The 13,584-nt window shown below is 37.9% G+C and overlaps 1 protein-coding gene across 1 annotated transcript; it reads right to left on the reverse strand.

Annotated features, from left to right (window-relative positions):
* Positions 1–1,364: 1,364 nt before the first annotated feature.
* LOC104093246 (flavonoid 3'-monooxygenase) lies at positions 1,365–6,802 on the reverse strand. The gene is made up of 3 exons (XM_009598972.4): positions 6,317–6,802; positions 4,057–4,512; positions 1,365–2,331 (listed from the first exon to the last, which is right to left on the reverse strand). Exons 1-3 carry the CDS (start codon positions 6,764–6,766, stop codon positions 1,690–1,692), a joined length of 1,548 nt encoding a protein of 515 aa, XP_009597267.1. The 5' UTR covers positions 6,767–6,802; the 3' UTR covers positions 1,365–1,689.
* Positions 6,803–13,584: the final 6,782 nt, after the last annotated feature.

Here is a 13,584-nt window from a genome sequence, read left to right on the forward strand (position 1 = left end):
ACTAGCCGTTGTTATTCTGCCAACGGTGCTCGACCTCGGCCATTGTTGTCATCTTTACCACGAACCTCGTTGTTCTCTGGCCGACCTCGACTGATTTTTTCCTTAATGCTGCATTATTCTAAATATTTTAGGGCATATTTTGACATATGTACAGTGAACGAAAATTAATAAGTTTCTTTGGTAGTAGGTAGTATGTAGTATGTACAGACGATAGGTTAAAACATTTATGAGAGGATAATAGAGAAAGTTTACCTCTTTCTAGTTATTACTGCTCATTGCTTTTCTACGAAATTATGAAATTTGTAAACTATCGTTCTCCAGCGATGCAAATTTCTGTAAATTGCAGAAATGCTTCATTGTTTCCCTAGTCCACTGCAATATGTCGTTTGGGCAACAATTAATATCAAAATATACGCAGTGAACCCCTCCTTGGCTCTGATTTTGATGGCAATCTTTTGGTGCAATCTTGAAAAGGTATAAAATAATAAAATTTCTGCAGCTAATATGCTGGTCTTGCTCCCAAGGATAGCATCCACAGAATGAATTACTAATTCTTAATGTAAACAATCTTCTGAGCATTTAACTGATACTTTAGCATAAGCTCATGTTGCATTAGTAAAATATGGTCTTAACACGTAGCTAGTTTACATGGCGATACGATGCTGCTTAGGATAAGTATTCACCGGGGGATAGGGATGAACCAAGGAATGAATGAGCAACGGAACTTTACTGTCGCGCGAGATATCTTCAACCCGGTAGCTCCTCTCCGGAGAGATGGGAGCAGCGCCCACGAGAAGCCCTACGAGGATGGCCCCAGAAATCTATCAATGAAGGTGTAATCTGGAGTTCTGTCTGGTCTTCATCAACCGTCTCCGAAATATCGGGATCCACTCATATTCATTACGCCAAATGCTTATCCCACAATCGGTGAGTATCTCGGTAGTCACAAACCACTCAGAGCAATATGTGGGAGTTGAACTACGGATATGGACGGTAAGTATCTCGGTAGTCACCAACCACTCAGAGCAACATGTGGGAGTTGAACTAGGGATATGGACGTTAGGCTTAGGCGCTAAATATCTAGACTTCCCTCACTTGTAATCCCGCTCTATTCAGTTATTATTATAAGCAAATGCATTTCGCTCTTGTCAAGCTTGGCGATTGATCTTTGCTTCGCAAGATTTGGCATAACAATTTATTCAACTAAGCTTTGATTTAAACTGATTGTTAGTGACCTCATCAACTATAAATTTAATTATTTTTAGGTTAAACACATGCATTCTTCTTTCAAGTTTCAACTGTTGTGTTCCTGTGCAAAAGACTTGCGGAGAGATGATCAATTGAACTAGTTAGAATTAGCTATATAAACTAATAATATCCGTTACTCTTTATTATGAGAAAAGAAGACCGAGCCAAAGAGAATTAAAACATAGTACAATAGAAACATTAAATTTAATAATTTTTCTTAATTCTCAGTTCTAGTATCCCATTGACTCCGTTAAAAAAAGGTTACACACAACAGGATATTCTTACTGACGAACTTTAATTTTTCAATACAAACTACTACTCCCTCCGTTTGAAAGCATAAACGAATAGACACTAACACATTTAGCGGACATGTCATATCCTAATTGGGCTGTTCACTCAATGTACACATTTAGCGGACATGTCATATCCTAATTGGGCTGTTCACCCAATGTATGCTTGGGCTTCTAGGCGAAGACATGGGTGCACCACCAATGGATCAGCCCGTTGCAAAGTCAGCCCAAATGCTTCCTCCATGTTTAGTTTCTCAGGCGATTGTCCAATGGGCAAATCCCAGTTAAATGCATGAATTAAAGTTGCAGTCATCAACTGGACCATTCGTATGCCCGAATTCATACCAGCACAGATTCTACGCCCAGCTCCAAATGGGATGACTTCAAAGTCATTTCCTCGCACATCAACTTTGGGCTTCTCACCTCCAGGCAAAAATCTTTCGGGCCTAAATTCTAATGGATCAGCCCATTCATTTGGATCACGAGCGATGGCCCAAACATTGACGAGTAGTGTTGAGCCTTTGGGAATGAAATAGCCATTAATCTCACAACTTTCGGATGCAATTCTAGGGAGGGAGAGAGGGGTGGATGGATGAAGCCTTAAAGTTTCCTTGACTATGGCTTCCAAATAAGCTAATTGGGTTAGGTCAGATTCCATCACGAGCCGATTCTTTCCAACCACTTTGTCAATCTCCTGTTGGGCTTGGGCCAGTATTCTTGGATTACGAATAAGTTCCGCAATGGCCCATTCCACCGTGCTTGAGGACGTGTCTGTTCCAGCTATAAACAAGTTCTGCAATAATTCACATTCACATACGAGACGGAGTGAGTACTAAGGTAAAAAAACAAAAACAAAAAAAGAATTAACCATCTCAATTCTTGGGTACGGTGATAACCACATCCCTTTCCTTAAGGGATAACCAGTAACTCGTTCTAAATCAACAAAACCAACACAAAATTAAGGTAGCTGCTTTGACATTTAAGTGGTTGACAGCACCATTCAACTCAACAACCCCTCTTAACAAATCCAACTGCGAGTGTTCTCTTCATTCACCCCATCTGGCTACTAATTAAAACTAACCTATTTTACGAGCACAAAGACTCCTTTTTAATATTGAAATCTTTGTTTATCTTTACATTCCACAAATGTTTTCACAAAGTATTTGTCAAAGTCATTCAATCATTTGGAAAGGGTGGCTCGAAGTAAGGGAAAGGCAGGACAGACTAAAGCAGTTTGAGATATAAGAAAGAAACTCTAAAAATGAGTAATCTTTCACCAGTTTGCTTAACCTTCTTTTTGCTGTTTATTAAAATCTCCATCTTTATTCCATTATCTCTCTTGACGATATTAGCTTAAAATAAAGAACACGAGAGTGTTGCAAAATTCAAGCAGAGTGGCTAGAAGATGTGCATATCAACATTAACAAATCCACAATTTAAAGTAAATGGATACCTACAAAATATATATAAATATTTAATAGAGTAAAAAAATACTGCTTTACATAAACTCGTAACCAATCCTCTATATATGCAATATATATCATCCTTTGAAGTATATCATAGTTTGATACGAACCCAAACCGGCATATGTACTAATATACTATTGGTCTGTATGTAACTGCCGATTCAGGTGCGTATCAAGCTTTGACATACAAAGGTTATCAAAAGCTGCTGAAGTAAAAAAAGAAGTGAACCAAACTAGGTATGAATGATGCCATGCTTCAGAAAGTAGTTAGGTTTATATAGATGAATCGGGTAATGGTAAATAAAATCTTGGCCGTTGATTTGTGCCAAACGATAGTATGTTTGGAGGCTGTGTTTATACGTCTAAGGAAACCCTAGTTTTATTAAATTACATGGTAGCCCTCCTATATATTTGCGCTGACATTATTAACCTTGACGTTGTTGGGCATTTCATCATGTTGTTGTTCCAGTTTCTATCTGATTTTTCCATTAATTTAAATTATAACATGGTACATAATTTTTTATCCAGCCATATTTTATTCTAATAATTAACTAATCCATTTGTTTTAAAAATAATACACTCATTGTCAAATTAAGTGTCAATCTGACCTTTTTAAACCTTGTATAAGTATATAACTTTCCTTGTAGAATAAAAATTAGGCATTAAATACTCGTATACGTTATTGTTATTCAAATTGTGACATTAAAGACGGCAGCTCCATTTCATTTCTATGTAATTTTATAACCTTTCATAATTCAAATACAACAATAATAACTTTCCATCAATTCCGAGTAAGTTAAGATCAAGTATATGAATCTTCAATTCTCCATTTAAACGTTTCTCAAATAATATATAATTTTTACTTTTGATGTTACATTAAATCATTACTTCAATATTTTCTTCTACTATCATAATACAACACATAAGTCAAATTAGCTTAATATTTAAACACCATCTTAAGCCAAATATCATCACGGAAAATGGAAATTAGAACTGAAAGCAATTGTTAATTGATCCTTTGAGATGTTTGGTTTAAGAAAGAGAGAGGCGTACCAAAAGTAAAGCTTTAATTTCTGAATCTGTGAGCTTTCCTCCTTCATTATCGCCTTCTTCTTTTTTCAAAGAGATTAACGTACTCAACAAGTCCTCATGTTCTTTCGTTTCTCCAAATTGATTGCTTTTGTGTTCCTCTAGTATTGAGGTCAAGAACGCGTCGAAACGCGCGTGGAGCTTTTTCATTTTTGCAGCTACACCTTGAATGTCCAACCAATCGAGTGCCGGAATAAAATCGCCAACGTTGAAAACGCCGGCGAGCACCATTGCCTCCACCACCATTGACTTGAACTCTTCCGCCTGTGGATCAACACCGCCATTTGCGTCAGCAAACACCCGCCTCCCTAGCATCACTTGCGCAAGTGCATTCGTGGTGCACACGTTCAACAGTTGGCCTAACTTGACCGGTTTTTGCGCAGCACTTGCTAGGGCGCGCGTAAGTGTTCTTACTTCATCCTGCAGTTGTGATTAGGCAATGAAAAATAATACTAAGCCTTTCAAAATGAAATAAGATGAAAACACCGACACTGACACCGAGTATAATAAGAAGAAAAAAAAATTTGAACTTGTTTAAAATGAGATATCTATATTCTATTCTACGTGGTTATAAATTATTACATAAAAATAAATTATTTTTAAATATGAAAATGAGTCAATCTTTTTTACACAAACTAAAAATAAAATAAGTTCACACTAGTATTAATTAGTTCTTCTAATTAAGCACTGTAACCGTAAAGTACGATCTAAAACGTGACCTAATAATTTAAATCTAAACCTCACCGTATAGCACTTTTTATCGCTTCTAAAGCCACAGGTTCTATTTACTTGTCATGTTACTACTAGTTTTTTTGGGCTTTTAAAAAAAAAGTTATTTGATTAATCTTATTCATTCTTTGATCTTCCACTCCATTAATCTTTTCTTAAATAAATGCTTAGTGTATTAATAGGACTTTTTATTTTCTTCAAGATACACAGTCTCGCACGTAAAGATAGACCTTACATTCCGTCACTTTCCTATCAAAAGACGGAACGAAAGAGGAATATAAAACCGCACCAATTGTGCAATAATCTAACAAGGACAGCCAAATAAAGTATTCAGTGTGCTCACGCACATGTAAGTGAGAGGTAAAGAAAGGAAACGTTTGGGAAAATGGGAAGAAAAATGAAAAAGAAATTTCATACAAATATTTTAGGCATTGCCTGGTGTTTCTATAATGGAAGTACTGTACCCAGTTTGGACATAATAAGTAAAGGCCCTTCTCCTGGCCATTCCATCTAAGGACAGCAAACTGAATGTCAACCTACCCTCTCCCACGACAAGAAAGTTAATTAAGGATGATTAAGAGAATGAAAGATGAGATTAATACTCAGCTCTTTTTTTTTTAAAAAAAAAAGATACTTCCTCCATTTTATTTTATAGGAAAAATGTTCAATTTTTGCCCCTGAACAATTCGAAATGGGGTGACGTTATTTCCCATTTCGTCTTTTGCCCAAAAATGCTCTCGTCGTTAGCAAAGTAGCTAAAAAATATGCTTAGTTTGTGACTAACAAAATAGCCAATTTTGCACTTGAACTATTCGGAACGAGACCATTTTTTCCTCCGTTAATAGCTCAGTTAATATCATTCCAAAAATTTGGGACAATCAATTCAACCTCTAGTCATTTTTAACATATTATAAATCGACTCTAACAATATTTTCATTCAAGTTGAATTAAAGCAATCGTCAGCAGGGAAGGCATTTTGAGCTCTGTTTCGCTAACGGCGAATCATTTTTGTGCCACAAACGAATCATTGGACTTTTATGTTGTCCCATTTCTAATATTTCAAGGGCAAAATTAGTCTTCCCCCTAGTTTATATGATACTGATACCTTAACTAGATAAAGTCTAGAAAAGAAAAAAAGACTTTTAGTACAAATTGGATTTGTGGTATTATCGAATTATAACATTTCTAAGCCTAGGAGGGCATATCATTACGGGGGGAAAATAAAATTTTGAAACTTAGGAATTTCCTAATACATACAAATTATACGTCATTCTATTTGAAATATTAAAAGGAAAGAATTATAAAAATACGTATGCTCCCGATAAAGCCAAAGCCATATTATCGTGTAACAAAGATCTATACTAGAAGTATGCCACTCAAAAAATAGTCTTCTCTTTGCAAGCATTAACTTTTTCATTCAAAGTTTAGAAAATTCATAAGGAGACAATACTATAATACTATAAAACATGGGCGTTGTAAATGTAAAGTAAAAAACCTGGCGGACATGGCTGAAGTCATCTAAAGCCTTGGCAGAGAAAAGATGAACAGAGCAAATTTTCCTAAGCATACGCCACCTTGGTCCGTAGGGTGCAAAAACAAGATCCTGATAATTGTAAGCCAAGTGTTTTGCACCCGAGTTCGGAGGGCGGCTCGAGAAGTTAGCGTCATGAGTTTTTAAGAACTGAGCCGCCACCGACGCAGACGCCACAACCACCACGTCCACGAACCCCATCTTAAGGTGCATGAGTGGACCGTAGGTTCGAGCCATGGCTGCAGTTGATTGGTGCGGCTTTGGACCCATATGGACTAGGTTTCCGATTATTGGCCATGGTTTTGGACCCGGTGGTAGTGTCAACGGGTAACGTTTGCGGAAAAATAAGCTGAAAATGGAATGTAGAAGAAAAGAGAAAATGACAGTGTAGAGAATTAGGGAAAAGATTGCCATTTGGTGATATGTTATGTTAGGAAGGAAAAGTTTGACAAAAATGTATGTAGGCTAACAAGGACTATAAATAGGGAAGAAAATAGAGAGAGAGAGATCCATGCTACTGTACCTGAGTAGGAAAGTTAGAAAATTCAGGAGAGTGGTGTAGCTTTTATTCCTTTTTACTCCTTCTATCTTAATATTTTTTTCTTTTTAGATCTTTTTATATTTAGTAATAATTTTATAGTATTAAATTTCTCATCTTATCTTTATTATGATAATTTATAACCACTATGGCATATTTTAAATTACAAATTTTAAAAAAAAATTATTCTTAAATTTTGTGTCTAATCAAACACTTTAACATAAATTGGAACAAAAGAAAATACTTTTTTTTAAAGCACTAGGTAGGTAGTTGAATAAGCACGAGGCAGGTAGTTGAATAAGCACGAGGCAGGTAGTTGAATAAGTATATTTTTGACGGTTTGGTTAGAGGATCCAGCATTTCTGCCTCACTGTATTTGCTAAATTAGGTGTTATTCTTTAAGGAAACAGAGAAGAGATTAATTAAATGTTTGGTGTTTGTTAAATTGGAAACTCGAACTTGATTTTACCCTGACTAACTCTGGTTTCTTTGGGACATAATGTCTTCTAGAAGCATACTTAATACTAATTTTGCTCCGTAGTAGTATTCGCTTATAACTAAGTGTTTTCCCATTATTAAGTATTTAATTCACTGGAAAATGAAGGGAGATAAATTCTCTTGTTTTTCTTGTTTTGACAAGTGTTGAATTTAAATGGTTGTTACTTCTTAGATTTGAGGAACTTAAGTTTATTTATGTAGCATAAAACCACCTATTTATGCTACTAATTATAATAGCCATGGTAAAGATAAAATTAAGGGGGGAGGAAGAAAACAAAAGAAAAGGTTGCAATGCCCTTTTTTGTGGTTTTTTTTTCCATGTCTTCTTTGGCTGGAGACGCACGTAGTAGTAGTATTAGCGGAAATCAGAGGAAATATGTAAAAATAAGGAAACATTTTGACTGAAATTTTCTATATGTGCATGATTTTAATTACTATATCAATTATCCGATAATATTCTTCTCTAATGATTCTCCATTATAATTTCTTTTTTTCTTTTCGTATTTTCTCTTTTCCTGAATGTGTCAAATTAATGTGAGATTTGTTGAATCAAAGGTTTTCAGTTTCCGTTTGGAGCGAGTTGATGATTACGTAATAAATACGAAAGGTTACTTGCAATTCACTTTAAATTTTCTCAGTATGTGTTGCTAGTTTACTCCCTTCGTCCCAGTCAAACTAATTTTTCTTTTACCGTTGAATTGTTAATTATCGTGATTTATAATATTTTTTACGTAATTTTTAAATATATAAATTATATTTTAAAAAACTTAAAGATTCTATGTCTAAATTCACGATCAAAACTATGTAAATATTTTGAATTGTTAATTATCATGACTTATAGTACTTTTTACGTAATTTTTAATATATAAATTTAAAGATTCTATGTCTAAATATACAATCAAAATTAAGAAATTCGACTTTCGAAATCCGAGCTCCGCCGCATAAATTGGGACAGATGGATTACTAAAAATGGATAGATCATAGATGTATAATCTCCTATATTCGTAACTGTTTACCCTCAAAATCGGATAACAATTAAATTTGTACGTGGTTTTAAGGATACGTGATCTAACTTGATACAAAATGATAAATCAGATTGAAATTAAAATAAACAATGGGAAAGTAAATGCAAACCATACAGGTTGAACAGTCTTAGCCTTAGAAGGTTAGCCGCCCTCGAGCCAAAAGTGCTTTTATTGATATCAGAACAGAATCACAAGAGGATAATAAGAACTAAAAATAACAATATATTGCTTTGGAATGTGAGTTACAGTGTCTTCAGTGAATTATCAGACCCCCTTTATATAGTAGAGGAGTCCTACTTTAGGTACAATTCTATAGAAGTTAAAAATCTCTTAATTTGGTGATTGTTGATTCTTTATTGATACGTACCGAGATTCCCGCCGCAATATCCGACCGGTCACAGATATTTTGGTCTTCTGTTAGTTATCTCAACAATGTCTCTCCAAACTCGTTCGAGGCTAAGGTCGACATCGGACTCACCGCTAGTCGAAGGCAGGCGTTCCGACCTCGGGTCCTAGCTCGATGGGACTCGAGGTCGATCTTCATTCCTTAGTTGCCACGTTCCAAACCTAATCTACCAAGTCGTAGGCGAGCTCGATTTCCACCGTATACACTATTCATTGGATCAATGGGGAAAATGGGCCTTTTAATAAGTTGTTTTTCTTTCAAAAACTAATACTGATAATAAATTCTTTTCCAATAAGGACAATGGATTTCTTTTAATCGGTTGAGTTGCTTGGTGACGGATGAAACACGAAGCAGCTGCTAGCAGACAAGAAATGAAAAAGGCTAGTGTATAGGCAGCAGCCGTTCTTGCTCGTTAATTTTTCATATTCTATTACTAATATGTTCACTAGGAAGTATAACTTAATTTTAGAGTAGAAATGCTACTTAATTTGGTGAGCCGTAAACAATAATTTGACATTTAAATATCAAATTTGACGGTAAAAAATCTCTTAATTTGCTGATTGCCGGTTCCTTATTGATACGTGTCGAGATTTTCGCCGCAATATCCGACCGGTCACGGATATTTTGGTCTTCTGTTAGTTATCTCAACAATGTCTCTCCAAGCTCGTTCGAGGCTAAGGTCGACATCGGACTCACCGCTAGTCGAAGGCAGGCGTTCCGACCTCGGTGAGACTCGAGGTAGATCTTCATTCCTTGGTTGCCACGTTCCAAACCTAATCTACTAAGTCGTAGGAGAGCTCGATTTCAACCGTATACATATAGTCCCCTCATTTTCGGAGAGTAGATGACGAGAAACGACATGAACTTCCAATCCCGACTTTGATATTTTGTGACAGAAACGACAAAACAGTCGAAATCCCCCGTCAGTCAAGTCTTAATGGCATTAAATGCTCGTCAATCGACGGTCAGCCATTCCCAAATGTGAACAGCCGCTGGAAAGCTATAAATACCCCCCTCATTAGTTCATTCAAACTTTTACTTTCAAACCTTCTAACCCCGTACCTTTAGAAATTTCAACACTTCCAAGTATTAAATTTCTGACTATTCTCAAATCCTTTTATAAGAACTTCAGCTCTGTTTTTATCCCAAACCATCAAGCTTAATCTTTTAACTCCGTCTCTTTTCTTCATTTATCAAAGGAATGGCAAAGACTTCAAAATTCGTTCCCCAAAATCCGTTCATTCCTTGGTTGCCACATTCCAAACCTAATCTACCAACTCGTAGGCGAGCTCGATTTCGACCGTATACAGATAGTCCCATCATTTTTCGGAGAGTAGGTGATGAGAAACGACATGAACTTCCAATCCCGACTTTGATATTTTGTGACAGAAATGACAAAACAGTCGAAATACCCCGTCAGTAAAGTCTTAATGGCATTAAATGCTCGTCAGTCGCTGGTCGGCCATTCCCAAATGTGAACAGTCGCTGGGAAGCTATAAATACCCCATCATTAGTTCATTGAAACTTTTACTTTCAAACCTTCTGACCTCGTACCTTTAGAAATTTCAACACTTCCAAGCATTAAATTTCTGACTATTCTGAAATCCTTTTATAGGAATTTCAGCTTTGTTTTTATCCCAAACCATCAAGCTTAATCTTTTAACTTCATCACTTTTCTTCATTTATCAAAGGAATGGCGAAGACTTCAAAATCCGTTTCCCAAAAAGAAACTCCCTCTACCTCGCGACTAGCTGTAGAGGAAAACGTTTCGTCTACTGCTACCGAGGAACCGGCATCGGAACCTCCTCTGAAAATATTCATCCCTGGGGGGTGCCTGACCGATGCTGATTTCAAGACCGAGAAGCCCTCCTCGGTACCAGGTCGGTGTGAGCTGGTCTCGAGATATATTTGCTCGATCACCGAGGACATCCTCTCCAAGGTCAAGAAAGATTGTAACTGGGCTAATAAGCACGTAGTGGTCCTCAAGCTTGAGGAAGCTATCACTACCCATGTGGAGGGATTTTTAAGTGTTTACACTTATCCCTTTATGCTGGGTTCCTTGGACCCGGTCATTATCGCCTTCTGTAAGAGGTATGAGGTAACCCTTGGTCAAATTCACCCCTCTTTTTGGAGGATAGCAATTCTCCTCCATTTTTTCGTAAGCAAGATCGAGGGGTATCACTTCACCCTCAACCATCTCATGCGCTTATATAGTCCCCGACTTTATCGAGGGGGACTAATCAAGCTTGCTCGTCGGGCCAGCAAAGCCCCGTTCTCGAGCATCAACGAAGATCGGGATTGAGGGTGGCTAGGCCGCTTTGTCCGAGTGAAGACCTCAGATTTGATCCAGCCGAGCATATGCCATTTCCTGAGAAGTGGAACAAGACACGTAAGTATAATCTTTGCTTTCAAGATTTTGTTCATCGCTCTACCTTTTCCTCCCTTCTCATCGATGTTTTGTGGTAGTGCAGTTATTGCTCGGATGCCGGATGTAGTTCCTCGACTCGAGGAATGGATCGAGGGCATTGCTGCACAAAGGCCCTATTTCGAATGTTCGTGGCGCGAGCTTTCGAAGGGCCGATGGGAGGCTCGTTCCCATGGTGAGATTTTTCTTAAATGGCATTTGATTTCCCTTTTTGCACTGTTGAGTTCTTACCCATTTTATTTATTTTGGCAAGTTTATCAAAAGATGTCGTAATGAGGCCTTCATCCAGTGACAACGATATCCTTACCGAACCATCTTCTCCGAGGCAGGATAAAAAGAAGAAAAGAAAAAGGGCTCCGAGTTCTCCGAGCTCTGATAAGAAGAAGCCAAGGAAAAGATTGGCACGTAAACCCAAGGAAAGCACCAGTGCTCGAGTACTGTCTCCAGACTCACTCAATTAATTGAGCGATGAGTCCGAGGGGGAAGGAGAAGCCTTCGATCTAGTGGCCAGCGTGACGCCGTAGCTCGAAGGGCAAGGGGGATCCGAACTAGAAAGAGGCAAGGCCGATCTTCATCAAGTCGGGGAGGCCGAAGAAGAGGCAGGAACTGAAGCTTCCCGGGATGTGGGCAAAGCCCCAGAGGAAGCACTTGGACCGATAGAGATTTGATAGGTTATAAGTGCTCTTGTTTATATTTTGATGATCTAACAAATTTAATGTCAAGAACCAGATAAGGAACCTGATCCACATCTAGTCCACATTCTCAAACGCATGGAAATAACCAGACTTAAGCTGGAGATGTTTGTCAGAATTTCAGAAGTTAAAGAATCAACAAGAAGAACAAATGGACTTCAGTTCCCTTGGTGATTGTACTAAGTCAACTCTCCAACAATTGGAAAGTGACTGACTGCACACGCAACTGTACAACACAGTGCAACAGTCAAGGACCTTGTACCCAAGTTGCTTACATCATTCAAGTGATGTCATCAATATTATATTAACATTAAACCAATGACAAAACATCATTTGAACACTCGGAGAATTTACTCAAGCACTTCAATAGTGATTGATCTTCCAGTTAACAATTCTCAAGTGTATCAAGAACAAAGAACAACATTGCTACAGACCAGTTCCCTATATCAAGTGATTGTATATCCTTAATTGAGTTGTAACTTTGTTAATGTTCTTACTTGTAATTCCTACTTATTTTACTTAGAAGCATTGTGTAGGAAACTCTTATAAATCATAAACCCCCGTGTTTGTGTCTTGGCTAGAGTTAGTCAAGTTGTAAAGTCTTTGTAATAGAGATATTACAAAGTGGCTTGTAATAGGTGTGTTACAAGTTAGCGAGGGATTAAGGAGTTAATTCCTAGGTTACAATAGGTTGTAATATAAACGTTTTGCTCAGTAGTGAAGTTGAAATTCTACAAGGGTAGGTCGTGGTATTTTATCCCGTTTAACTGAGAATTTTCCACGTCAAAACTCTTTGTGTTATTTACTTTCTGTTGTGTTTGCATAATATGTGGAAACCGATAGAGAACTTGGTTCTTTATAGTGTTTGGTGGACCCTAAAATTCTATCAAGATTGTCGAGTCGCCCTCGTTTATAGAGTCGATGTTCAACGAGGCCCAAGGTGCAAAAGAACGCCCCATCGAGGGGGCCCATTGAGCGAACGACCCCTTCCGCAGTTTTTTCGACGGCGTGGATTCGGCAGCCACGGAGGACGCCACCGGATTTGGCGATTTAGAGATACCGAGGAAGAGCTCACCCTATGAAGCAAGCGGTCCTTCCTCGAGCCCGAAATTGGTCGATCGATTCCCTGCCCCAAGTACTAATCTAGATCGGAAGCGATCCATTGTTATCTCCCTTCCGGAGGATGCCCGAGTCCTCTCCGCCCTTGTAGGGGTGACCAGTTATCTTCAGTGTTTGGTGACCGAGGATGATCAAGCCAAGATGAACGAGGTGGATGCACCATGCCTTTTCAACGAAGCACAACAGGCGCTGAACCGGTTAACTTTATGTTTTCCTAAATGATTTTTTGATTTACACTTAGATTATTTCGTAGATAAATTAGTGTTTTTCTTCTTGCTCGTAGGCCTCAGTGCTTCATCACGAGACCTTTTTAAGGTTTCGGGATGAGCTGAAACAATTCGAAGCTAAAGTTCGTGAGCTCACTGAGAAGAGAGACGCCTTTAAACTTCTTAGCGAGCATTTCGAAGGGGAGGTTAAGAACCTCTGTGCCGAGCTAGAAGTTGCTCGGAAGGAACATCCTGATTTGGTCGAGCAGGTAAACGTTTATGAGGTTAGTGAGGATGAATTTTATTCGGTGACTTATGGTCAA

Source organism: Nicotiana tomentosiformis, chromosome 3 (genome assembly GCF_000390325.3).
Source record: "Nicotiana tomentosiformis chromosome 3, ASM39032v3, whole genome shotgun sequence".
Taxonomy (NCBI): domain Eukaryota; kingdom Viridiplantae; phylum Streptophyta; class Magnoliopsida; order Solanales; family Solanaceae; genus Nicotiana; species Nicotiana tomentosiformis.